The 27105-nt window shown below is 42.9% G+C and overlaps 2 protein-coding genes across 16 annotated transcripts; one reads left to right on the forward strand and one right to left on the reverse strand.

The window, feature by feature from the left end:
• The first annotated feature begins 1422 nt into the window (after positions 1-1422).
• Positions 1423-18983, forward strand: Znf397 (zinc finger protein 397). Of its 5 annotated transcripts, XM_076554821.1 has the most exons (6): positions 1423-1676; positions 3310-3763; positions 3965-4106; positions 6598-7116; positions 12259-12364; positions 18827-18983. In XM_076554821.1, the coding sequence occupies exons 2-6, from the start codon at positions 3353-3355 to the stop codon at positions 18945-18947; spliced, it is 1299 nt and encodes a 432-aa protein (XP_076410936.1). In that variant the 5' UTR covers positions 1423-1676; positions 3310-3352; the 3' UTR covers positions 18948-18983. The 5 variants fall into 5 exon arrangements, with proteins under 5 accessions (XP_076410936.1, XP_015854170.2, XP_042120103.2 ...); XM_015998684.3 differs by lacking the exons at positions 12259-12364; positions 18827-18983 and adding an exon at positions 13961-14118; XM_042264169.2 differs by lacking the exons at positions 12259-12364; positions 18827-18983 and adding an exon at positions 10950-11127.
• Positions 13093-25617, reverse strand: Zscan30 (zinc finger and SCAN domain containing 30). 11 transcript variants are annotated; one of them, XM_042264172.2, is made up of 5 exons: positions 25559-25580; positions 22654-22741; positions 19149-21140; positions 18678-18852; positions 13093-14100 (listed from the first exon to the last, which is right to left on the reverse strand). In XM_042264172.2, the coding sequence occupies exons 3-5, from the start codon at positions 19551-19553 to the stop codon at positions 13157-13159; spliced, it is 1524 nt and encodes a 507-aa protein (XP_042120106.2). In that variant the 5' UTR covers positions 19554-21140; positions 22654-22741; positions 25559-25580; the 3' UTR covers positions 13093-13156. The 11 variants fall into 11 exon arrangements, with proteins under 11 accessions (XP_042120106.2, XP_042120105.2, XP_042120108.2 ...); XM_042264171.2 differs by lacking the exon at positions 25559-25580 and adding an exon at positions 24498-25552; XM_042264174.2 differs by lacking the exon at positions 22654-22741 and having other exon boundaries at positions 19149-19568; positions 25559-25617.
• Between the last annotated feature and the right edge of the window lie 1488 nt (positions 25618-27105).

Consider the following 27105-nt stretch of genomic DNA (forward strand, 5'->3'; position numbering starts at 1 on the left):
TTTTTAATTTAAATACATTGGTGGAGACCTCAGAATCAGGTGATAGCCCAGTGGAGAAATCTCAGCAATAGGCTTCAGATGCTGTCTGATAACAGTTAATAATACTTTTCAATAGACAACTAATACATTCCAAATGATTTACCTAAGGTCACAGAGCTATTAGGTCAGATACACAGGGAAGTAATAAATGGCTGTTAAGAGGGCTAAAGATGGCCTAGATAATTTGGCTCTGGACTTGCAACATCCCAAAATCTCCAAGTCACTTAAGTTCTAGTTAATCAGCCTTGCAAAGGTTAATGTAAGGTATAGCTTCTTTCTGGGAAGTTTTGCTCAAACTTACCTATTTGCTATTTTAAAATTGCTATTATTTCACAATATCTATGATTATTGAGTTATTAATAGATCTAGAGCCTAATGGACATTGTTTCCAAATATCTGATTTAAGTGCTAGTTCACAAAAGAGAATTTATTTCTGTTATCACCCTTGTTACACTTTTTTTAATTAACATTTTTTAAAAAGTTACAAATAAATGGAAAACTATTTGTGAAAAATATCTGACGTCCTTAACAAATACAAGATATTTCACAAAGTAAAGTACTTTAACTTTAAAAAGAGACAAGCTGGGACTGGAGAAATGGACCTGTTAAGAACATTTACTATTCTTCCAGAGAACCACGATCCATTCCCAGCGCCCACATGGGGGCTCACATTACCTGTAACTCCAGTTTCAAGGGACCCAACACCCTCTTCTGATCTCCGTGGGCACTGCACACGCATGCCATATAAACAAACACACACACACACACAAATAATAAAGGTAAATATTTTAAAACGAGGACAGACGGGCTGGGGAAGATAGCTCAGAGGTGAAGAGCACTTGCTGCTCTTGCAGAGGGCCAAGGTTGGGTTCCCAGTACCGATGTGCACAACCACTATCACTCCAGTCCCGGGGGATTCCACGCCCTCCTCTGGCCTCTGCCCGCAATGCATGGTGTACATATACACGCAGGGAAAACATTTATACACATGGACAACAGACACTTAAAAAAAAAAAAAAACAACAGGAAACCCGACTTTAAGGGCGTGTCTGGCGCCCGAGTCACGGCAGCTGGGCTTTGGGCAGTGACTTTGTGCACACAGGGGACCGACGGGGCGGCTGCCGCGCCGAGCACCAGGGGCAGCTCGAGGGACCGCTACTTCCTGCTCGGTGCATTCACGCGTAGGTTTACTCTTGTCGGGGGTCACGGAAAACAGCTGTCACGACGGGAAAATCTGAATAGGGAACTGGAAAACCGGGGGAGTGAGAAGCTGCAGACGCGACAAAGGAGCTCGGGGGCGGAGGCGGGAGGAAGACCCCCACGTGGGAGGGGCAGAGGGTCGTGTGCGCGAGCGGAAGGGGCGGGGCGGACGGAGGCAGGCGCGTGCGCGCGGGCGGAAGGGGCGGGGAGGCGCCGCGGCTCTTTGTGGCTGGTGCGTGTATGTGTGTGTGCACAGCCCGGCGGCTCCTGGGCCGGCGCTCGGTCGGAGGGGAGGCGGTGGCACGTCCCGGCGAGTTCCTCAACCCCTCCGCTTCCCGCTGGACGGCCCGGTGGTGCCCCTCGAGGCACACGCCGACGCCGTGCTTTCACCCGGAAGCTAAAGCGGGTGCGTGCCGCGGGGCTGCCGAGGAAGACAGGTTGGTGGTGGGTATGTTGTTAGCTGTGCGGGGAGTGGCGGTGTCGTCGGCGCGTGGGGTCCCCTGTCACGGAACCGAGGTGTGGGCAGGGGCGAAGGAGAGTTGCAGCGCCGCCGAGACGCAGGCTTGGTTGATGGGTGGCCCTGCTCCGTTAGAGCAGGGAAGGGAGCTGACTTTGCGCTTCTGGACGGGGTCAGATTTCGCTGGTAGGGAGCGGGGCTCGGTTAATGTGTAATCGGGGACACAGGATGCTGCCGCTGCCTCGGCCCCGGGCAGTGGGGAGCTTCTCATCCTACGCTCAGCCTTGGGAGCTTAGGGCCGGGTTTCAACACTAGTGGAGGGGCACCCAGGCCTCTGCATATACCCCTCCAAACTTCAGGTCGTGTTTGTTGTGTGTCCCCCAAAGCTAGTACGTGATTACTACCATATTTCAGTTAAATGCAATTTAATTTAGAATACTCCAGCTTTTGAGAGCTTAAGTTGACTTATCGTCCCTAATAGCATGTTTCTTTTTAACCCAAGCTAAGTATTTTACCGTTACTGAATTCCTCACTAAATTCATTCATAAACCAAACCTTTCTATAATATTGGCTCAGAACAAAAGCCCACACACAGTAAGTGCCTCCACGTTTGTTGAAAAACTCAGTATACTAGTGGGACCAAATGGCAAATATACAGCAATGTTTTATTTCAACAAATTCATGGTTAGTGTGAGTTTTAAAAATGTTACTACCTTAAATGTAGACCAACACTACCTGCTCTAATAAACAATAACTAAAAAAATTAAGCCTGCATTATAGTCTACCAAAAGCTGGGCATGGTGTTATTTGCCTTAATAGTAGCATGGCAGAGGCAGGAGGGTATCTGTGAGTTCAAGGCCACCTAATCTACACAGCAGGTTCCAGGACTACATAGACCCTGTCTCAAAAACCCAGGGGAAAAAAAAAATCTGCCAAAGTATTATTACCTTTGGATTTCTGAATCTGCAGCCTGTATTTTATTAAAATTTTTCTGTGGCTGGGGTTGTAGCCCAGGGGTAGAATGCTTGTCCAATATGGTGAAGGGCCTGAGTTCCAGTCCCAGCACTGTCAAAGGAAGCCAAGGATGCAGCTGAGCAGCAAAGTGAAAGTGTTGGGTGTTTGTGTAAGGCCTGAGTTCATTCCAGCACTGAGGAAAGTTCTGGTTTACATATGGAGTAAAGAATTTTTCTTTCTTTTTTTGGGGGGGTGGGGGGAGAGAGTTCAAGACAGGCTTTCTCAGTGTAGCTTTGGTGCCTGTCCTGGATCTCGCTCTGTAGCCCAGGCTGGCCTCTAACTCACAGAGGTCCACCTGCCTCTGCCTCCCAAGTATGGGGATTAAAGGCGTGCGCCACCACCGCCTGGCTGGAGTAAAGAATTTAATCAGGACTGAAACATAGTTGAAAAGGAAATCATCTCACTATGTAATTCATATTAATATTGCATTCTTACACTTCTAAAATTTTTTGGTAATTAGTGGTAGAATTTTACACAGTGGGGGGTATGATCTTAAAATTGTGTCAACTTATTCTTACGCCTGATTCCTTTCAATGTCACAAGTTTTTGGAGATTTTTCTTTCAATGCTGTAGGTTAATAATGTTTCCATATCTTGTAGGATCCTCCCCAAGCACAAAACACAGTTGTACTAAGGTTTTTGGATGGCTATGGAATCCAGAGCAATTTCAACGTTAAAACCTCAGGATCAAGAAGAAGAATTAATACTAGTAAAAATAGAAGATAGTTTTTCTTGGAGTGAGAAATGTAAACAGAATGGGAGTACCCAGTCTTGCCAAGAATTGTTTCGCCAGCAGTTCAGGAAGTTTTGCTACCATGAAACACCTGGGCCCCGAGAGGCTCTGGGTCGACTCCAGGAACTCTGCTATCAGTGGCTAATGCCAGAGTTGCACACAAAGGAGCAGATTCTAGAACTGCTGGTGCTGGAGCAGTTCCTGAGCATCTTACCTGAGGAGCTGAGGACATGGGTTCAACAACATGGCCCAAGAAGTGGTGAGGAAGCTGTGAATCTGCTGGAGGATTTGGAGAAAGAGTTTGATGATCCAGCGCAGCAGGTGGGAACAGAGATATGTGTTGTTGAAACAAAAAATGCAGCCTAGATTATGTAGTATCTTATCTGGTTAAAATGTCTCTGAGGAGCCACAACCTTAATATAACAATAGCACATACCTATCTCCACCACCCATTCTTCACCTGTGGCAGTGGCTTCATTTACCTGAATTGAGATTTTTACTAATCATATTTTCTGGTTCCAGGTCCCAGATAGTCCACAAGGACCATCAGTGTCATGGAAAGATTTAACGTATCTCAAAGCATCCCAAGACTCAACAAGCATTCAAGTCCGGCCTTTGAAGACACAGCTGAAATCCTGGAAACCTTGCTTTTCCTCTAAAAGTGGTAGGAATAGAAACTTATCTTCAAATTTACGTAAGTGAGGCCTCTGGTTCTGAAGATGCGGACTTGCATTTATAAACTTGTTGCATGTGAACATCACTTGCATTAAAGCCAGAGGACCTCACTTGAGCAGCTTTGTATCCCGTGATCCTTCTGAATTGCAGTCATCCTCCCTTGTATGGGGTTCCCTGTCATTCATTCCCTTCAGCGTTTTATAACATGGAAGAGCGCTAGAAATGGCCAGTCCCACAGTAGGTACGCTTCCATCTTCAAGGAACTTTCAGGCCTTCATGAGTGGTTCACAGAGGAAGGCAGATGCACCCTGGTGCAGTAAATTACGGACTACAAGTGGGCGCTGTGGGTTCTGCAGCAGCACAGAGAATCTCAACCTAGTATGAGATTCCAGGAGAGGTGGAGGGGCTCAGTGTTAAGAGCATTTGCTGCTCTTGCAGAGGACCTTGGTTCAATTCCCAGCTCCCACATGGCAGCTCACAACTGTAACTCTAGATCCAACACCCTTTACTGACCCCTGTGGCACCATATTTGAACTATTAGTAGGAGAAAGCCAGGTAAATAGGTAGTGAAGGTGAGGGAATGCAAACCATTATGGAAATTATAAGTTCTTCAGTTTGCCTGGAGAATTGGTAAGGGAAGGCATAATGAAAGAAAAACTAAAGGAGAAAATGAAGCATAGTTGTTAAAGCCTTTATGTCCCACTAATTCACATCCTCCATGTAAAGGGTGCAGTAGAAGAGTAATGGATAAGACAACAGCATTATTGGAGTTGTGGTTTAGAACTCAGCTGGATAGTATAGAAGTGATTGGAGAAAGGCAAGATGAGACGCTTATTAGAGACTTGAAATCCAAGAGGCTACAGTGAATGAGGAAATCTGTGTTACTCTGGGGCAGAGAGAAGATTCAAGCTGAATCCTATTTCTCAGCATTGAAAGTGCATTGCAGTAGATGGTCATCATTAAAAGCAGTTCGTGAAAGAGAATAATCTGAATGTGATCAAGTTGCAGTCTTGAACAGCTTGGCTAATAATGGTACTGTTTATAAAAAAGAAAAAAATCTGATGTATTTGGTATGGTACATTTGGGTACACATACAAGCAAAAATCCAGTATGACAGTCTCAAGGTAGACTTGAAGATCTGAAAAGACATAGCTTAAATATAAGCAGTAACTGAAATCTAGGGTAGAGAGTTTCAACAGTTGAGATACATGAAAACCCAGGGTAGACTGAAGGAACATAGTCTTTTTAGTTACTAACCCTAAAATCCAAAAGGAAAAGCTAAAACAACATGGAGAAAAGGAGGGTCACGTGTAGTGTCTCACATTTTTAATCCAGCCTTTGAGTGGCTGTAGGATTGCCCTAAGTTTGAGGCCAGCCTGGTCTGCAGAGTGAAACCCTATGTCAAGAAGAAAAACAGAACAATGGAAGGTATGTGTCTCAGAATCATGCTAGAAAAAGATCCAAGAAGTACCCATTCAATTATATACAGTTAAAAAGTTGTAACCTGAACAAGACTACTGTGGGTAGAAGTAGCAGAATTCAAGAGGAAGGTAAACTAGAAACCAGACTGCAGAATGGGAATGACTCCAGACAAACCATTTTAAGAAATCTACTGTGAATGTAAGGTTGCTCAACAGATACATAGGCAAGGAGCTTGCTTTTTAAGGAGGGAGGGAGGGACTTGAGCTGTAAGTGGGATTGCCTTGGTTTGTTTTGGGTTTCTATGATAAAATACCCTGGCAAAAGCATCTTAAGGGGAAAATGGTTTATTTTACCTCATGATTATAGATTGTATTTCATTATTGAAGGACAGTCACGACAGCAAGGACTTGAAGCAACTAGTCACATCCACAGTAAAGAGCAGAGAAAGGATAAAAACACACAAGCCTACTACTACACTCATTTTCTCTACTCTTAGACAGTCCAGGAGCCATATCTAGAAATGATACAGTCCACAATGTGCTGGGCCTTTTCACATCAATTAACATAAGACAGTCGTCCCCCCCCCCCAGACAAGCCCACAAGCCACCCTGATCTAGACAGTATCACTGAGACATTCTTCCCAAGTGATTCTAGATTGTGTTGAATTGATAATTAAAAACTAACCATTATAGGAAGTCAACTTGGAAAGAGATTGAAAATAATAGAAAAGTAGTGAGCAATTGATCAGTTGAAGTCTTAAAAGAAAGAAAAGATGAAAGTCAAAAGGAAGATGTAGGCTTTAGCATTGGGAAAGAAAAGATCCCAGGTGACATCTTTCTAAGTAGGCCCTTCTATTTTCCCTTACATAAAAAGTGACTAAGTTAGCCATAGTGGAGATTACATATAATCCCAACTACTTGGAAAGATGGGTAGGAAGAATCCCTTGAGACCAGAAGTAGCAGGCTAACCTGTGGAACATAGAAAGACTTGAGAGTAACTGAAGAAATGTAAATCCTGGGGTTTACTAATTTTACTTTGTTTTGCTTTTACTATTTCAGATTCAAAGAATAATGAAACAACAGCAAATGAGGACATTTCAGAAGAAAAGTCACCAGGACTGTCTTGGGATCCTTCACTTAGAGGTGTTAGTGAGCACAAAAGCAATTTAGAGTGGCAGCAAAGAAGTCCCCCTCCTCTCCATAGGGGTCGTTTTAGTCAAGTGATCTTCACACACAAATCCTTAGCAAAAAGAGACCATCACGATGAATCTCAAAGATGCTTAATTCTAAGTACAAACTCTGTAACATGCCAGAAAGTTTCTCCAGAAGATAGACCTTACAGATGTGATGTATGTGGGCATAGCTTTAAACAGCATTTCTCTCTTACACAACATCAGAGAATCCATACTGGAGAAAAGCCCTATAAATGTAATCAGTGTGGGAAGGCCTTTAGTTTGAGGTCATATCTCATTATTCATCAGAAAATCCATAGTGGTGAAAAAGCATATGAATGTAATGAATGTGGAAAAGCCTTCAACCAGAGCTCAGCCCTCACTAGACATCGGAAAATTCATACAGGTGAGAAAGCTTGTAAATGTAATGAGTGTGGCAAAGCATTTAGTCAAAGTTCTTATCTAATTATACATCAGAGAATTCACACTGGTGAGAAGCCCTATGAGTGTAATGAATGTGGGAAAACCTTTAGCCAGAGCTCAAAGCTTATTAGACATCAGCGAATTCATACAGGAGAGAGGCCCTATGAATGCAATGAATGTGGGAAAGCCTTCAAGCAGAGCTCAGAGCTGATTACCCATCAGAGGATACACAGTGGAGAGAAACCCTATGAATGTAGTGAGTGTGGGAAAGCCTTCAGTCTGAATTCGAACCTCATAAGACATCAGAGAATTCACAGTGGAGAGGAACCGTATCAATGTAATGACTGTGGCAAAACCTTCAAAAGGAGCTCGGCCCTTGTTCAGCACCAGAGAATCCATTCTGGGGATGAAGCTTATATATGTAATGAATGTGGGAAGGCTTTTAGGCACAGATCAGTGTTGATGCGCCATCAGAGAATCCATGCTGTTAAGTAACTTAATACAATGACTGGTAAATAGTATATTTTCCTCTGTATTAGCCAGAAGGTTGACTTTGGAGCAAGATTCCATAAAGGTAGTTTTAAAAACAAATGGTCTTTAGTCAGTCTAACTTGCTTTGTGTAGCACTAACCAATGCAGTGCAAATTTTCTTTGAAACTTGCTGTGATTTACCACAAGATACAAGGCCATTACTTTGAGCTATGCTCTTAACATTAGGAATACTCAGGAAAAAAAAAAAGTAATGTAATAGTGAGATCTTATTTTCTATGAGAATGTCATGGAAAAGGCTTCATTCTGTCTGTCACTACATCTGATTGTTTGTACCAGGTTTGTGAGATAATATGGATGGCATGAGAAACTGCCTAAGAAACTAAAGTTTTTACTCAGTGGTTTTTACTCAAGTAAAATGAGGAAACAGTTTCATCAGTGATTTGTTGATCCCAAGATAGGCCCAAAATGAAATGAGCTAGAGAAGAAAAAGATACAAATTAGTTTATACAAGCTGGGGGCCCTGTCCATTCCCCACGTCTGTGCTGGGTATTGAACTTAGGGTGGCACAAGCTAGGAAAGTGCTCAGTCCTGTTTTTTTTTAATACCTGCTTTGTACCAGGGACTAGAAATATAATGACAAAAGATCATTTCTACGGTATTCTAACAGCAATTACCAGTCAGGTAATGACACTTTAGTATGGTCAGTCTATTACAACCTTTGGGAGTGGGGTTTGGGTTTGAGACAGGGTTTCTCTGTATAGCCTTGGCTGTCCTGGTACTCATTCTGGCCTTGAACTCACAGAAATGTGCCTGCCTCTGCATCCCAAGTGCTCGGATTAAAGGCGTGCGCCACCACTGCCTGGCACTTTCCCCATTTCCCTCTTGTCCAAGAACTTTGGATAAAGGAAACTAAAATGATATAAAGAATGAGGAGTTGCCGGGCGTTGGTGGCGCACGCCTTTAATCCCAGCACTCGGGAGGCAGAGCCAGGCGGATCTCTGTGAGTTCGAGGCCAGCCTGGGCTACCAAGTGAGCTCCAGGAAAGGCGCAAAGCTACACAGAGAAACCCTGTCTCGAAAAACCAAAAAAAAAAAAAGAATGAGGAGTTAATCAGGAAGGAAGGCCAGGTTATAATAAAGGAAGCAATTTTTTTGTTTTGTTTTTAACACCAGGAACAAAACATGGAACACTGCCTATTGAGTTCAGAATTAGCATCACATCTGTGAGAAGTATGACTACAGCCAGACTCAAGAAGTGCATATGAGCCTATGAAGAAGTTTCTAACAGATAAAAGCCTAGATAGAATCCTTGGTCACAGCACCATGAAAAGCTTTGTCTTGGTAATGTTGTCTAATGGAATGGGCTAGTAAGTGGTTTCCTGGTACAGCCTGATACAGTGTTTAAACATCTACAGGGAGAGTGGTAGGAGTGCAGTATGTACGAGACAGCCTAGGTGCAGACTCTGGGTTCGTTAGACAGTATTGGAGTTGCTATGTTAGAAGATGCCATAGCAACTCTTTCTAAGGCTGCTCCATTATGATTTCTCTACCTGAGCACAATTGCCTTGCTCAGGTGCTCAAAACATTGTCAGTTTCTGGTCTTTGGTGTTTTCTCCAAATGCCTTGCACATACGTTGTCTTATGTCAGCAATATTTATTAGTATCTTGAATATTTTAAGGACGATGCTAGAGAAGTAACAACAGAAAGGGGTAATTTTGTCAGGTCTTTCCCTCTTCTGAGGAACCCATCAGGAAGGGTGTTGTAAGGCTGGTGCAGTGCAAGATGGAAAGCTGATCAACTCAAGAAGCCCGTTATCCCTGCACTCTGAACAGTGGGACAAAAGGATGAGGCATTCCTGGTCAGTTTGAGCTACAAGATGGGAACCCATCTCAAAAATACTGTGGAGAAAAAGTCAATTCAAAGACCTAATGGTTTGGAGAAATAACATACCTTACCAAAATCAAATCTATGTAGAAACACAGAAAAATAATTATTATGAAGATACAAAAGTAATGCTGTCTTGGACATTTATAGGTGAGTATGTACTAACTAATAAAAATAATGAACTAAATGTCTAATGTAGACGTTAAGTAGATGTTAGAAAAGGGAGAAATACCATAGAGCTCTTTACATAGATCAGAAGGAAATGTAATGGTTATTTGCCAAGGGCTTTATGTATGTGTTAGTCATTAGTACAAATCATATTTTACACATAGGAAATGGAGGCTATCATAGCTAAAAGGTCAGAATTTTAACTCAGAACTCTATTCTGGAAGCACTTTACTACTATCCATGAAAAAGTCCCATTAACATTTAAATCACAGATGTGTCTGTGAACAATACATATATGTCCAGTCTTACAAGTTATAGTCATATTGGAATAGGGGTGAAGGTGGTATTTGTTTTCCATATAAAATTAACAAGGATTTGAGCAAATTAGGACTCTCTTGCTGCTAATGGTCTGTGAATACATATCTCTGGCCAGAAGCCTTAAGCACTGCTTTGGAATTTGACATTCTACCCAGAAATACACTTAAGAAACCCTGAATATGCATCCTTACAAGCTGTTAAAACATGTTAAACATTCATGATATATTAAATACACAATATATACAACATGATCCGTGTAAAACATTATGCATTAAAAATAATGGAAATATACAATGTCAAGATGTTATACTGGTTACTCCTGGGTGATGAAGTTACAGGTAGTGTGTTGTTTTTATAGTTCAAGTTTTACTGCAAAATCTAATACTGTTTGTATTGGAAGGGACAAGAGAATACAGTTCAGTTGTAAAGCATAAGTTTACCATGTTTAAGGCCTCAAGCTTAATCCCTAGATTTCCCAGCCCTAGGCAGAGCAGGTAGTAAATAAAGGCCCAAAATAGGTGTGAAAATAAGCCCTTGCCTTCTAGGACATCCCTTTCTCAAGTCTTAACTAATTTAACTCTGGTCTTTCATGGTTGATGAAATCAATGCAGACATACCTACTTCATAGTATTAGAAGAATCCCCTTCAGATTCTAAATTCCTGTGCAAGTTGGCTGCATGAAGATTTGTGGCTGAGAACTTCTGTCATGAGTGCTTTTCCATGAATTCAGCAGGCATAAACAAGTTGTTAGCTCACAGCTATAGGCTCATGTTAAAGCAGCTGAAGATGATCTTATGGTCAGTTTCAACAGCCTTTTCGGAGAGGAAATAACTAATGTCCTTCTCTCTGCTCTGTGCTTTTCTTCCTCTTGCTCCAGTGGCAGTCTGAAGCAGTGCTTGCCTCACATGGGTCTTAAATCAGCTTCATACCTGTCTTTCTCCCTCATTTCCACAGCCTGCAACTAACACTGAGAGAGGACTGAGTCAGTCATTTGACAGTGACCCAAAAACCTACTTCTGTTTGTGAACAACTGAAGAGGAAAGTCCCATCTCCTGGGCCAGCCTAGGCTTCATATGAAGCCCTGTCTCAAGATTACTCAAAACATGGGACTAGAGAGATGGCTCAGAGCAGGTACTGCTTTTGTATGGGACCAGAGTTCCATTCCCAGCAACCAAAATGAGTGGTTTACTCCCTGTAACTCCACTTCAGGGGGATCTGGTGCCCTCTTGTGGCCTCTGTAGGTATTTGCATTCACATGCACATAATTTAAAAGTAGTCATTCTCAAGGTCTTTCTCAGCACTTAGGATTGAGGAGGGAGGAGATCTTGGTGGATTTAGTATGTACAGGAATTTAAAAGTTTCTTACTTTCATTCCAATGCTCCAGCAACTCAACCTTAAAAGTCTGGCTGTCATAGCTTCCTGGTGCTGTTTATTTAACCCAGGAACTAGAAACTAAGTGTGCTACCTACGTTTTTTCCACACTCTTCCCACCCTCCAGCCCAACTACACTCATGTTCTGTTCCTTTACCTGAATGATTTAAAAGCAAAACTTTCAGTTTTATTACAATACATTCCATTACATACTGATACTAAGCAACTGGAGTGCATATTGAACATATAAGTATTAAAAATAGCAAAAATTATACTAAAGATTTTTCCCAAAAGTATTAGGATTACAGAAAAACACTAATAGGAAGTTAGTTTTGCTATGGGTAATAGGACTATTGATGATTTATATTTCTCAACACTCACAATTAGAAAAAGGGTTAATGATATTTAAAACATTGATTCATTCACTTGTCATCTATAAGAAAAGGCAATTCACTGTCCATTTGAATTATCCCTTTAAGTTAGAGCTTAAATGATAACTGTACAACCTTTGGAAGCGAAAACCACATCCAGTCCTACCTCCCCTATTCATAATAGCTATTCTCGCCAATTCTGCATTTTCCTAAGTAAATTACCTTCAGTGATTGTGGGTTAACTAAAACTGCCAAATTTAAATCAAGGAAGTTTTTGTAGAGTCTGGAAGATTGATTCAATATGTACTTCCCTCAAGTGGCTTATCATCTGCAAACCTAATGCTAAGGGAGACTCCAGACTTCAGTGTCCCTCAGCTTCCAATTTATGCTGTTTCCTTGGTATACATGTATGACTTTCCAAACACAGGGGTTTCTTTGACCATGCTAATTCTGAATACATCTAGATCATACAGGTCTTATGACCTGAAACAAGGTATCCAACTCAGTCTATTACAAACAGGAAAAGAAACCCACCTGGCTTCTGAACTGGGGTCAAAGAAAACTTCAGCAGGAATTGAAGTCAAGAAACAGGAATGTCTCCAGACCCTCTCTTCTCATCATGCCATGTACATATGAAAAACTCTGCTTCTGTTCTGCCAATAGCCAGGCAACTTCTGTATCTTAGGTCTCCAATGACATATCACACCCAGGAAATCTTTAGTTACCTCGTAGATTAAGTAAAGCATCTCTGAAATGTCTTCCAACAGAACACTGAATTTATCTGGCAGTTATTGTCATACTCCCACCATAATAACTTGTCCAATAAATCTGTATATTCCATTAGCCCTTTATTTTGAGAGTGCGGCGACCAAGTCTGTTCTTCCAGTGGTTAAGCCCAGGAGGTACCAAATAAGGGTGCAGACTGCAACAGGAAACTCAGGGTGGAAAGAACTGGCAAGGGGGCTGAATGAGCTTCCATCCCTCAGATATTAAACTGATTCAGGACATGACATTTCATAGCCTCAATTCAACATTTCAGAGTTCAGTTAACTCTTAAAACATGCCTACTCCCGTCAGACACAAACACTTTGCTGAACAGGGATCTTTGCCGCCTTACAAAGAGATCTTGCAGGATCTGTGTCTCAGTCATGGACTTACATGAAGGTGCTCAAAGACAGCTCATCTGGAGTGAGGAATGGGATGAAGAACAGATTGGTGAGAGTCCTCATTCAGAAATGGGTCAGTCTTTTCACCATTCTTCATTGACAAGATCTAGATATAGAAGCATTTTTGTGTGGATTTTTTTACAGAACTGAACTAGGCTGGAGAGACAAAAGTCCTACAGTCGGGAAACTTCTATTTTTTTGTGGAGTCTAACCTTCAAAGTGAATTCCCTGCATTTCACAATTACACAACTCTTACCCACAGAGTTGAACTCTGGTGTGTGTTCTCTGATGCTGCATAAGGCCTGACCTGTGCCTAAATATTTTCCTACATTCATAACATCCATAAGGTTTTTCCCCAGAGTGGGTTCTCTGGTGCTGGGTGAGTGCTGAGCTTTGATTAAAGGATTTTTCACATTCATTACATTCATAAGGTTTCTCACCAGTATGGATTCTTTGATGTTCCATAAGAACAGAACTTCTCCTAAAAGCCTTACCACATTCAGTACATTCATAGCCTTTGTCTCCACTGTGAATCTTCTTATGCTGAATAAGAGTAGAGCTCTGGCTGAAGGCTTTCCCACATTCATCACAACCGTAAGGTTTCTCTCCAGTATGAATTCTCCTATGCCTAATAAGCCCGGAGCTGCCCCTGAAAGCTTTTCCACAGTCAGAACATTTGTAGGGTTTTTCACCACTGTGAATTCTCTGATGTCTGACAAGATCTGTTCTGAAACCAAAGGCTTTTCCACATTCTTTACATGCGTAAGGTCTTTCTCCAGTATGACTTCTTTGATGTCTAATCAGCTTTGACCTATGGCAGAAAGCTTTCCCACAATCCAAGCACTCATAGAGCAGTTTCCCTGTGGGCGTTTTGGGCTGTATGGTACCATGTAAGTTTAGACTGAGAAGTCCTTCCCCTTCATTACACTCCAAGGTGCTCTGTTCTGCAGAGGGTTTCTTGGTAAAGGCTGCCAGATTGAGATAGCTTTCCTGGGAAGAAAGTGGACTCATTTTGTTGCTTGTATCACTTCCTCTTTGCTTCTCATTGGTGTCCAGATACTGCAGAGTTTGTTCAGCTGTCTGTACTGGAGAAGCTGCCCTAGGAAGTCTTCCTGGAGATGCCACGGCCACTGCTGGAACACATTCAACAATTTCTTGCTTTGCTGTCAATACTTTGTCAGCCACCATCTTGCTATCTAAAAATGTGAACAGGCTGTGTCATTGTTTTTTCATGTTAAAAAAGTTATAGGAGGAACAACAAACCAAAGGAAACTGGGAAATGCTGGGTCTCGAGAGATGTCTTGGTGATTTGAGAGAGCATTCTCTTCTTGCAGAGGACCCTGGTTCAGTTCCCAGTACCCACCTGGTAGCTCATAACCATCTCTAACTCCAGTTCCAGGAGATCCAACACCCTCTTCTGGCCTCTGTGGGGACCAGGCATGCAGGTAGTTCATATGCATACGTGCAGGCAAACACTCATGCACATTAAAAAAGGGGAGGCTAGATACAGCCCAGTAGCAGAGTGCTTGCAAACACAAAGCCCTGGGTTTGATCTCCAGGACTGGGAAAGGGATATGGGTGGGGAAATGACAATTAGCTTCCCAATATAGAAGATTATAGGAGAGTAAAATGGACAAAGAACATAAGTATTGGCGACGTTGAGTAGTGAACAAGAAAACAATACTTAGAAGTGACAAACAGTATTACCAATCATAAACCAGAAAGGACAGAAACGGTACTAGATTAGATAATATGAGAAAGGAGAAGAGGTGATACAGAACCAGGAATAAGATGTCTTAAGAGTTGTAGATCAGCATTACATCTAACAAAGTAGTTTGGGGGATAAGTATTAGACACAGGGAGGTGGGCAGGAAAGAGCAAGACAGCATTTGCAAATTCTGGCAGGTTCTAAATAGGGCAAATAAATATAAGCAGTAGAGAAAGACACAAAGCATTTAGAAAGAAATACTCTGGGTTCCTTACTCATTCTGGGTCAGGTGGAAGTATTAGTAATTCGCCACACAAATATAAATGGTCAAAATGGATACAAACAACTGCCTAAGGGCAAATCCAGCTATCCTACAGCAGGCCCTTTTATTTCTAAATTTCTAGTATCTCTAAGCAGGAACTATTAGAGACAGTTAATATACATTGAATTATTTTAATATTTATTAAATTATTTTAATATTTTAAGGGTAAAGTCTGAACTGTTAAATTATTTTTATTTCTTCGAAAATTCTCTAAAACTGCAGTTTACCAATCAGAAAACAGAAGCTTTCAAGAGCTATGGGAAACGATAGGATTACTACTTGGTGGTCAAGATTAAAGATGATGGCTAACTTCAAATTTTAAGGTCTTTCCCCAAGTTACCTGCATGTCTTTTTGGAATCAGAGCTGTAGTTGCACTGAGACAAAAAATAATTTAAAACTTATTTTAATTCATCTTTGGAAAAGCAATGCTTTTACATAAAAATAAGTATTTCTCATATGCAAGTTTCACAACACCTTGGAAACAATACAGCATTATCCTGAATGTCTAACAAAAGCTGAGAGCAAGCTGGCTTCTTTTTCTACCATTTCTTATGAGAAATTAGAGACAGCAAAGATAAGACCTGAACAATGAAATTTGTACTATTCTTGGATTTCAGAAAGTTAAATCATTAGTTATAGTGACAACTTATTCAAGGTTGTGTTTATCTTTAAAAGTTATGGAAAATAGCTAGGTGGTGGCACACAACTTAAATCCCAGCACTCAGGAGACAAAGACAACTAGATAGATCTTTGAGTTTGAGGCCAGTCTTGTCTACATACTGAGTTCCAAGCCAGCCAGGGTTAAATACTAAAACCCTGTCTCAAAAAGTATATATAAATAAAACACCCAACAAAATACTAGTATATAATAAAGGCATAAAAATAGTGCACTTGTTGAGCATAGTGGTGCACACCTTTAATCCCAGTATTCAGGAAGCAGAGACAGGTGGATTTCTGTGAGTTCCAGGTCAGTCTGGTCTACGCAGTGAGTTCCACGACAGCCAGAGCTACATAGTGAGATGCTGTCTTGTAAACAACAACAACAACAAATACTACATGAAGTGAAATGGTGTAACCAAAGAAAGTTTGACCTTAGATGCATAAATCAGAAAAGCAAGATTTTTTTTTTCCTGTTCCCAAAAAGACAGCAGGCATAATGGACAAAGAACACAGTAACATCATGTCCAAAAAGTACAGTCACATTCTAAGGTACTAAGATAAGAGCTAAAGCTTCAACCTATAAAGGTAGTTAGAACTGTCAAGACCTTAATAAAACTAAGCAGAAGGCCAGGTGTGGCGTGCACCTTTTAATCCCAATACACTCAGGAGGCAGAGACACAGGCTTTGTCTACATATTGAGTATCAGGTTTGGGACAGTGAAGGCTATGTAGCAAGGCTGTCTGAAAAAAAACAGTAATAGAGACAGAAAAGAAGGTGGGGGGGGGATGGGTACTATAAAAGATTTAGACATTGTTATGGTTTTCATGCTGTTTGTTCTCTAAGGCTTATCTTTTGGGCACTTGGTCCCCAGTACAATCATGTAGCAACTGATGGAGCCTTTAAGAGGGCAGGCCTAGTAGGAGATCCCAATCAGCTGCAACATCCTCAAAAAGGACTGGGATGTTTCTCATGAAACTCGTTAGTTCTTGCAAGGATTGTTCTAAAAGCCTATCTCTGCTTCCTGCTTTTATGTGAGCACGTCTGTCGGTACTCTCACAACCAACATTATGATGTTACAGAAAGGGCCCTGACCAGAAACGAGCCAAGGAAAGTAACACAGCTTGAAACTTAGTGATGCACGAGCTAATAAACCACTTTTTTCTTTATAGTGTTCATTGTTTCAGGTTTCTCATTATACTGATTAAAGTCTAATACAGATGCTATGCTGTGGTGGTACATGCCTTTAATCCCAGCACTTGGGAGGCAGAGGCAGGTAAGTCTGAGTTCAAGGCCAGCCTAGTCTACAGAGTGAGTTCCAGAATAGCCAAGGCTACACAGAGAAACCCTGTTTCGAAAAAATAAAAGAAAATCCTCAACAAAACAAAACAAAACAGCAAAACAAAAACACCTCTAATACAGACATTTAGCTATTATTATGTATTAATAGATAGTCTCCTGTAAGGCAATATGATAAGATCATTTTTAAATGCATTTTAATATGCTTACTGCTTAATACACAGGGTATTTAAGAGGGTAGTATCAGAGTAGGTAAGTAGAGTAAGGTTCAGTGGGTGTTTCCAAAGAAACCTCAGTAGATAACTGATATGATTCCTTTGGTGAACTGCCAAGGTTAGGCCTTCAGGCTTCTGTACCCTTATACCTAATTATATCAACATACAATGAACAGATTTACCTCTTAAGGTGGACTCATACTAGCCAAACACTTGTAACTATACAGTATAACTCTATTAATAATGTAAATTACATAGACTTGACTTAATATAGTTAAGCTTCCTGGGACTGTAACAAGATTGCTTGGTGAAAACGAAGTCAGAAGCAGTTAGATGTAACAACAGGTTAATAAACCTGATGTGGCTGCTGTCCACAGAGATGTTGTCAATAACTTAAAGTCCTTTTGGCGCTAACCCTGGGCACCTGTGATACTTTCAACTTATTGCCTCCTTACTTCAAATTTATCACTGTCCTATCTATAATACTGGCATTATGCTAGCACATACATTTTATCAGTTGAGAGAGTTGGAAGAACAGTGGAGAAGAAGACCTTTGTGTTCATTCCTACAGCATGCAGGACACCCAACCACACATGTTCCAATAAATTTCAAAGAAACTGTCCACCTTGACAGCTTCCCAGCAAATTCTATGCTAAGTTAAATTTTCTGGCAGGCTTTTAGTCCTCTAAGGTGGCTTCTACTGAATCTAGCCTACTGAGCATTTCAAAGCACGTCTCCACCTCCATCTGCTACGATATTGTCTCTAACAATATCATGATCTCAGCCCTAGCAGGAGCAGATGAAACATGGCACCTCTTGCATACTTGTTCTTCTGAGGACTTTCCACCTTAGCCCTGTACGTTCTAGAGTTTGACTTTTAGTGATACTATAGTGGTCAATGCCTTGCTCCTTTTCTTCTTGAGACCATCATGTTATGCTGTCCAGGCTGGCCTGGAACATGCAGCCTCCTACCTCTCAGCCTTTCAAGTCAGTACTGGTATTATAGGTGTATGCCACAACATCTAGCTTGCAGCTGACAATTTTGAATATTAAGTTTTCCCTTTTCCAAGTTATTATGAGACTTTAGTTACTGATACAATATTCTTGTCACTCTTAGAAACTGCATTGTCAGAATGACAAAAATACTTTAAAAAAAACAGTATCAGTCTTGGAATATGGCACCAGAAAGACCTTTTCTTTCTTTTTGGGTTTTTTGGTTTGATTTGGTTTGGTTTGGTTTTTTACGAGACAGGGTTTCTTTGTGTAACTGCCCTAGCTGTCCTGGAACTCACTCTGTAGACCAGACTGGCCTCGAACTCACAGAGATCAGCCTCCTTCTGCCTTCCATGTGCTAGGATTAAAGGTGTGTGCCCCACCACCCAGCTTGTACCACCACCGCCTGGCACATTAGAAAATCTTATGAAAGACTTTCATTCTTAATCCAAGTGTAAAAAATTATATTGAAATTCAGGTTGTAGGCTGAGCCAAAGTCAGCAGGATTTCCCACACTACTTAGTGACAGTACAGGTGACAGCCATTAAGAAAGTCTTGGCACATGTGATAGTCCTCACCTCCTTCCTCAACCCTAAATGGTAGGGTTGCCTCATCTCGCTCCTGGAAACCCCGGGGCTCCTGGGCTTCACTCCTGCAATGGTTCTCCAGGGACTGCTGTGGGCTACTTGGAGACTTCTGTGTTCCCATGAGTGTCATTTCTCTGCAGATCATCTCATGGCCATGAGCTGTGTCCTAGAGTAACAAGTACCAGCACTGTGACTGAGGATGGACTACAGGAGAAACGCCCTACAGCAATGGACAAAAGAACCAGAAAACTCTTCAGATGACTAGAGAAAAAAGAAAAGCACTACAGACCCACCCCCCACCCCACCCCACCCCGCCCCACTCTGAATTAATGGGTGAATAATTCATTTACCAAGAGACAGGAAACTGGTTAAGTTCCCGGAGCACTGAGGCGCTGCTACTCATAATGGCTCCTCTATTAGCCACAACAGATCAAAACCAACACAAACCCTGATGAACCTTACCTGTTGTTTAGGTTCATCAAATTCTCTCTCCAGCTCCTCCAGCAGAGTAACAGCCTCCTCTCCGTTTCCAGGTCTGTGCTCCTGCACCCAGGCCTGCAGCTCCACAGGCAGGATGGCCACAAACTGCTCCAGCACCAGCAGCTCCAGGATCTGCTCCTTGGAGTGCTCCTCTGGCCTCAGCCACTGCTGGCAAAGCTTCTGCAGGTGGTCCAGGGCCTCCCGGGGCCCAGCGAAGTCAGAGTAGCCAAACTGTCTAAACTGCTGGCGGAAAACCTCCTGGCTCTGTAGCTTTCCCTGAAGACTGAAGTCCCGCCGCCAAACATTTTCTTCTTCAGCTTTCACAACGCTGAGTCCATTTTGTCCTTCTGGAGCATGACAGGCCAAGGCTGTGGCCTCTCTGAACATCCTGGGCAAGACAATCTGAAAAGACTACCTAGCTGAGGCAGAGAGGAGGTGGATCCAAAGAGCCCCTGAGGTGGACAGTGCTCAGGTTACACAGGGAAAGCATGTGCTCAGAATGTATGTACACGTTTATGAAGGATGGCCACCTGGGTGTGTACCACTGGGGGCTGGGGGACTGACCTGCAGAACTAAGGAACTCAGCTCACTGCTTACAGTGCCTGTGTAGAAAACAAACTAAAAGGGAACTGCCATACAAATGATAATCTATAGATAATTCAAGATTGTTTTCAGAACATGCGACAAAATTTCAGTATAGCTAAAATCATGCCACCTTTAGTAATAACGTTAGGGATAGCATTGGGGATGATAAAATAGTGCCCCATAAGGACAATTGTGTTTTTGTCCATGCTCCAAACGAGGCTTCTGAGCATCATAATATGCCCAAAGGCACACAGCTAATAAACAGCAGGGCTGGACTCTGCAAGTATTTAGCTCTGTCATGCCATGGAGTCTCCCAAAGACAGGAACTCAAAATGTAACACTTGCTATGGGCTAGCCAGCTTACAAGAGCTATTTTATTGAGTCTCAGTGATACCATTGTGCAGGAAATGGCATCCCCATATTTTACAGATGAAGAAGTCAAGCATCTTGAATTTGTCCAAGTCCCTAAACTGGTCAGGATGTGAACCTAGGATTACCTGATGCTCAGTCACTGGCTGTTTTTATTCCAGAATTGACTGCCCAGACCAGTCTTGGTTATTCTTGCCAATTAGTAATGGCAAAATGTTTGGATGGGAGGGTCACAGGAAATGTCCATGAATGCACAAAGGAGAGATCATTTGACTGACTGTTAAGTCACAGCATAAAAAAAGTCATGGCTTCCCTTCTTTCATTATTTCACAAATACTTAAAAATTGACTGTGTGCTATACAGACTGCTAAGCAGAAGTCTCACATTAAAAGTTCTCTTCCCAGGGTCTCTTAGTTCAATGTGGGGGGAAAAAACAGGCAAAAAGCATGATAAATCAAAGGAAGGTAAACACAAGAAAAAGACCACTGACCAGGACCAGAGAGAGAGGGACCGGAAGAGGCAGGGATTGCTGCCTGTAGGAGAAACCTCAGGAACCTGATCTGAATGACACAATGGCTGTGAGAGGACATGGCCCACTGAAGAAGCCAGTGGTGGTTTAGGGACAGCAGACTAATGGCTGTCACCTCCAGTTATAGCTCACTTAGCCATGGAGGATGGACCCTATGACAGCTTCAGTCAGAATCTCCGGGAATATGGCTTTAGTAAATGCCCCAGGTATTTCTATGCACCCAGGTTTAAGAGTCTATGCCAGATCCTGGAACACTAATGGATGATAGTAAGAGAAAACGGAACAGAACGGAACAGCCATCCATGTCTCTTAAACACCTCCCAAACTCTTCAATTTTAGTATGAGAGAAATACTAAATAATTACTTTTGTTCTTACTAAATCAGTCAGGATTTAAGAAGTTTCAGGGCTACATAGTGATACCTTGTGGGGGAGGGGTGGGGAATGGAAGGACAAGATGGCACAGTAGACACTTGCCACCAAGCCTGATGACCTGGAACAGAGAGTAAAGGAGAATCCTTGGATGTTTTCCTCTCATCTATACACACACCCCCAAAATAAACTAAAATGTAAACAAAGAGGGAAACATGATATGTGCCATGCCATCACATTCGTTCATGGCATGTCACAGCATATGCCAGGGCTGCACACGGATGTGTGTTCTTCACTTAGTGATCATCGGTCTGTTACATCTCTAGCTTTTCAATTCCAGTGTCATGATATTACTCAATTTTTAAAATTTCTTTTTCATGATCTATCTTCAATTATATATATATATATGTGTGTGTGTGTGTGTCTATGTATGATCTATTTTTAATTATATATATGGATGTGCATCTTTGTATGGGTTTGCACTCATGCACGCAGTGCCCACAGAGGCTAGGAAAGGATATTTGATTCCCTGGAGCTGGAATTACAGGCAGTTGTGAGCCAGACAACATAAATGCTAGAAAGTGAACTCAGGTCCTCTGCAAGAGCAATATAAGCCCTGAGCTACCTCATCAGCTCTCACTCAATTTTATTATAAATACTGTGCCCGAACAACTTATCTTTCAGGCTTGTGTGGCTGAGGGAATTTATTTATAATCATAAGGCATTGATTCTGCTCCTCCAGTTCCTTTCCAGTGCCGCCCATAAAATCAGTCCTAGCACTTCCTTTTACTGGCCCTCTCCACATCCCTCAAGACTTCCATACCCTCACTTTCTGCTACTATCCATCACCTGATCTCTAGACCTGGCTGCCTACAGTTGCTCATTCTCATCATGAATTCTCTTGAAACTCTCAAAAGGACTTTAGATGCAGCATAAATCATAATATTATACCTCATAAAGTATCTCATAAGATCATGAGGTAACCAATTCATGATTCTTGCCAGCTTAAACCTATATTCAGGCTGGGAGGTGGTGGTGCAAGCCTTTAATCCCAGTACAGGAGGCAGAGGCAGGCAGATCTCTGTGAGTTCAAGGCCAGCCTTGTCTACAGAAAGAGTTCCAGGACAGCCAGGGTTAGGCAGAAAAACTGTGTCTTGCGGGGAGTGAACGGGGGCTGTCTTCAGTAGACAGGCATATCCATGTGGCTGTGTGGCCAGTAACCAACATATCTCTAACAGTCCTCTCTAACCCCTTCCTTCACATTAAGCCCTACTGGCTTATTTCCTCCCTCTAGAGTCTGCCCTTCCAAATCCAGTCATCACCGTATTTGACTATTCTGTGTGTCAAACCACACACCTTACCACCAGTTTGCCCAAACTCCCTCAGTCCCCACCAGTCTGTTACCCACATTGTAATCAGTGTGGTCTTCACAAATGGAAAAGATGATTATATTCCTCTGACCAACTTTTGCTCACAGCGGTGTTTACTGATCAGGGTCAGCTATTGTTTTTGACTTTTGATACTTAATGTGATTGTAATGTGCTATCAAGACTGTTCTTGGGAGACAGGACCAATGGCTTAGGGGTTAAGAGCACTGGCTGTTCCTCCAAAGGATCTGGAATCAAGTCCAGTACCTACTAGTAGATCCAGCTGACAGCAGTCTGTAACTTCAGTTCCAGAAGATCCAATGCCCACTTTTGGCTTCCAAGGGCTCTGCAAACACTTAGTACACAGAACATGTACATGAATAAAAAATAAATGAATCTTTAAAAAAAAATGTTATGGGCCAGACCAGGTTTCCACAATGCATCACTCACTAGTTAGCCATCAATTCTGGCTGTCAGCTGGATCTACAATTAGTAAGAATGCTACATCTGTTCCCTCCATGTGCCTCTGGCTTGGTTTTTTAAAACAAAAACCTCTCAGGAAGCCCTCTTTTAATGTACTCATCCCACTCACTCGGTATGCGAGTGGGATGGCTTCTAGCTTAGTCAGATGCCCCTAAATCAGATCCCAATAACTCCATCTGTGACACAGTCCACCAAGGATTCTGAGATGTGTCAGTGCTGAGAACTCTCAGTCAAGGGGTTGTAAGAGCCGAGGTTAAAGGGAACTGCATTTCCCTCGAAGCTTGTAAAAAACAAAAAACCACTTTCCTGGGTGGGGAGGGTTAGCTGGAGATGGTTCAGTGGTTAAGCACACTTACTGCTCTTACAGAGAACCCAGGTTCAGTTCCCAGCACCCATATAGTGGCTCACAACCACCTGTTAACTCCAGTTCCAGGGACCAGAATGCACACAGTGCACAGAAATGCACACAGACACACATAAATAAAATAAGTACATAAATTAATACACACACCTAATGGAACTACTGGTCTTGCCCATGACTACACAACAAGCATTTCAAAGAGGCACTGGTCAACACTGTCGGGTACCTAGTACAACTGGAAAACATTTCCACAGCATTTAGCAGACCTTGGGTAAGTGATGTAGCTCACAAAAAGCACCAGTGTCGGAGACAGACAATCATAACCTGTCAGGTCATCACAGTGAGATTTTACTCAGCAGCTGAACTTTTCTGCCGTCCCATTCCCTCTCCTGGGAAGAGCCAATAAAGTAACATGGAGGTTGGGGGGGGGGGGGGGAGGTAGTGCTGCTTGGTGTGTTAAACACACCTTTTTATTCCCATGCTTTCACACAAATAGTCCCTCTCAGCGCTTCCCAGTTCCCACAGCAGTAAGCAACTCAGTGTGAGCGTCCCAACAGACCCAGAATCCCCTCAGCCCAAGTTCTCAGTCAGGCTCTCACCCTCCAGACCATCACTTTCCAATTCTGACCCCTTCAAGGTCAGCACCAAACAAGCAGGGAAATCGCCGACTCCAAGAGTGCGCAGAAGGGACGCAAACGAGCAAACACACAATGTGCTTTTGCCACTTCCAAAGGACATTCAATAAGAGCAAGCCCGGGGCCTTGACCCTCCTTCCCGTCCTCTCACAGAAGGCAAGTCTAGAGAGAGGCATTCCAGGGTTTCAGGGCCCCACTCCCGGGCCTTAGGACACAAATCTGAAGAAGCAAGTTGTCCCTGAGGATAGACAGTAACTGCTTTGATCAGAAAACCTGGGCTTAGGTGTCACCCAGCAAATGGCGAAGGGCAATGGAGAGGTGGGAGGCACTGAACTGGGGTACAAGCCCCCCTCTGTTAACTGGCCATCATTCTAACCAAGAGGAAACCCCCAGGACATGCCAGGGCAATCCTCCACTGGCGGAGGCAGGCTGTTACTATTAATGCATCTGCCCTGAAATGTTATTATGTGTCAGAATGTTACTGCTGATCACTTAATAATTAACAATACACCTTTGTAGTCGATCCCAGCATTGTCAACCCATTTTAATGCCCCAATTCACTCTGTCTTCACAGATGCTATAGTGTAAGTTCAACTGTTTGAAGAGAAACAATATAATGCAAGTTGTCCCACCTTGTGTAGCTTGGGAGGTAATATGGACTGCCACTGTTGATTCTGGTTTGGTTTCATTATTTGAACCAGGGGCTCATACTTTGAGCTGGCCTTTAACAATCTGATCCTCCTGCCTCCACCACCTGCGTGCTGGGATTATAGGTCCGCCTCCAGGGTCCACACTCTTGGATGACTCCTCTGCTGAAATGCCTCCATTACAGAGTCAAAGCGCTCATCAGAAGAGGGCCTGTTTTTCACAGATTTGTTAATATTTACTGTGTGCAGACATTATATCGGGAGCTAAGCAGTTATCAAGACATTGCCATTACGGAATTTAACAACAGGGAGGGGCGTGTATTAAACAGAAGCACACACATGTATCTAAGAGTGGATACAAATTACACAGAGCCAGACCTGGTAGCACAGGCAGGGCTGCCAGCTCAGCTACTTGGGAGGCCGAGGCAGGAGTTCAAATTCAAGGTCAGCCTGGGCTAGAGTGAGTTCGGGGCCATCCTGGGCAACTAGTGAGATCCTGTGTCAGATTTTAAAACGATAACCTACAGAAAGGTTGGTGCTCTCAGAGTGTTTAAAAAAAGGGTAAGCCACCGGGCGGTGGTGGCGCACGCCTTTAATCCCAGCACTCGGGAGGCAGAGGCAGGTGGATCTCTGTGAGTTCAAGGCCAGCCTGGACTACCAAGTGAGTCCCAGGAGAGGCGCAAAGCTACACAGAGAAACCTTGTCTCGAAAAACCAAAAAAAGAAAAAAAAAAAAGAGGGTAAGCCAAGACCATGACTGAGATCTGGCCCTGGAACGAGCTTTGTTCACAGGAAAGAGCCTGCCAGCACCGACCGACACACAGGAGGCGCCCGTCAGTGGAAGGGCAATCAGTGCAAGCCGCAAGCCGAGGCACCAGCTGAGAGATAGGCGACCCGCGGACCTACCAAGTGGCCCCGGCACGGTTCCAGGCTCCCCCGAGACGGACGCGGGGCGATGGGGAGGGGAGAGGGTATATGGGAGGCTCGCCGCCCGACCAGTGGGGTCTGGAAGGCATCGAAGCCGACTGGCTGCCCTCTGGCACTCACCTCGCTCCGAAGGTTGCCCGAACCGCCCTGGGAAAGCGGGGAAGCCACTAGACGCACGCCCCCCGGAAGTGGGGATGAGCATGCCCCTCTAGGAACCCCGGAGGACTACTATTCTGTGGCTGCCGCGCTCTTTGTGGGGCGTGCTGGGGAAAGGGAGTGACGGAATAGATGATAAAATTGCAATCAAAGATTACGGTGAACCAGATCTTGAGAGCTGAATCAAGTCAGTGCGTGGAAGAGGTTTTCAAGGTGTGTTCAGTATCCGTGCTATCCAATATGGACACTATTGGCCACATGAAGCTATTGATAATTAAAATAATGTGTACTTTTCTCTCAAATTGATCTGGCCGCAAAGGACCCCCGTTGATAATGATTATTTCTCAACTTTATTAAGATCATTGTTTTGAGGCATACGGCTTTCCTGAATGTCCAAAAAGGATTAAATCAAAATATAAGTCTTGAGCCTCATACAATACTTAAACAGGTTCTGAAATACCTTTCAGAATGTTCTTTCAGGACTCAGATAGTGAACTACATACAGGCCTTCCAACAAAGCTAGTCATTTATATGCATCACTTGTTTTCTTAAAAACAAGATTACAGCCCGCCACGGAGGCACGACACTCTTAAACCCAGCACTTGGGAGGCAGAAGCAGGTGGATCTCTGTGAGTTTGAGCCAGCCTGGTCTACAAAGTGAGTTCTGGGACAGCCAGGACTGTTACACAGAGAAACTATGTCTCCAAAAACTAAAAAAGAAGAATAAGGGGGAAAAACGTGATTACAAACAACAAAAAGAACCGACAATGTTCTTGCTGTTTTCTCTGGCCCTAGTTCTGTTATACACTGAGCTTTGTACAGTGTGTAATCCTGCAGTCATGACACATGATTCTGCATGCATCTCCTCACTTCTCCATGAATCTCCAAGCTGAGGGCTCAGGTTTTCGAAGGCCATTCTAAATGTTGTACTGTGTTGTAGCACAGCATCTAATACAGAAATACTTATTGAATAAATAAATTCACATAGTCCTAAGAAAATTCCAGTTAGGGAGGCATGGTGGCACACACCTTTAGTCTCAGTATTTAGGAGGCAGAGGCAGGTGGATCTCTGGAAGTTCTGGTCTATATAATGAGTTCTAGAACAGTCAGAGCTACATAATAGAGACCCTTTCTCAAAAAAAAAAAAAACCGACAATAATAATGTTAACCCAGGTTTTCATTCCATGATTGTGAATTTCAACTTAACACTGTGGCTCCTAGCTTGACGAGGCTTTCTTCCACATTGCTCCTATGTTCCTTTCTGCCTGATCCATATCAGGTTCCAGCATTAGACTCATAGACACATGAGCATTACAGGACTACCTGACCAGTTCCTGTGTTTGTATAAGTCAATTTCCCTAAGTATATACATGCAACACATACATGCTACTACTGTTGTTGCTTCTGTGGTTGAACATTGATGCTGTATCAATAAGGAAAGCCATTTCATGATGACAAAGGGGTGTAGTAATGCACACCTAAAATCTCATCACTCAGGAAACTAAGGCAGG

This window comes from Peromyscus maniculatus, chromosome 19, assembly GCF_049852395.1.
Source record: "Peromyscus maniculatus bairdii isolate BWxNUB_F1_BW_parent chromosome 19, HU_Pman_BW_mat_3.1, whole genome shotgun sequence".
Taxonomy (NCBI): domain Eukaryota; kingdom Metazoa; phylum Chordata; class Mammalia; order Rodentia; family Cricetidae; genus Peromyscus; species Peromyscus maniculatus.

Excerpts from the sequence above, each read along its gene's own strand:
- Znf397 (XM_006980116.4), top strand. The coding sequence starts at position 3,353 with ATGGCTATGGAATCCAGAGCAATTTCAACGTTAAAACCTCAGGATCAA. Across the intron at positions 3,764-3,964 it reads TTGATGATCCAGCGCAGCAG|GTCCCAGATAGTCCACAAGG; the intron begins GTGGGAACAGAG and ends TTCTGGTTCCAG. Across the intron at positions 4,107-6,597 it reads TTGCTTTTCCTCTAAAAGTG|ATTCAAAGAATAATGAAACA; the intron begins GTAGGAATAGAA and ends TTACTATTTCAG.
- Zscan30 (XM_042264174.2), bottom strand. The coding sequence starts at position 19,553 with ATGTTCAGAGAGGCCACAGCCTTGGCCTGTCATGCTCCAGAAGGACAA. Across the intron at positions 18,853-19,148 it reads TTGATGAACCTAAACAACAG|GACACAGCTCATGGCCATGA; the intron begins GTAAGGTTCATC and ends TTGTTACTCTAG. Across the intron at positions 14,101-18,677 it reads ATTTAGGGTTGAGGAAGGAG|ATAGCAAGATGGTGGCTGAC; the intron begins GTGAGGACTATC and ends TCACATTTTTAG.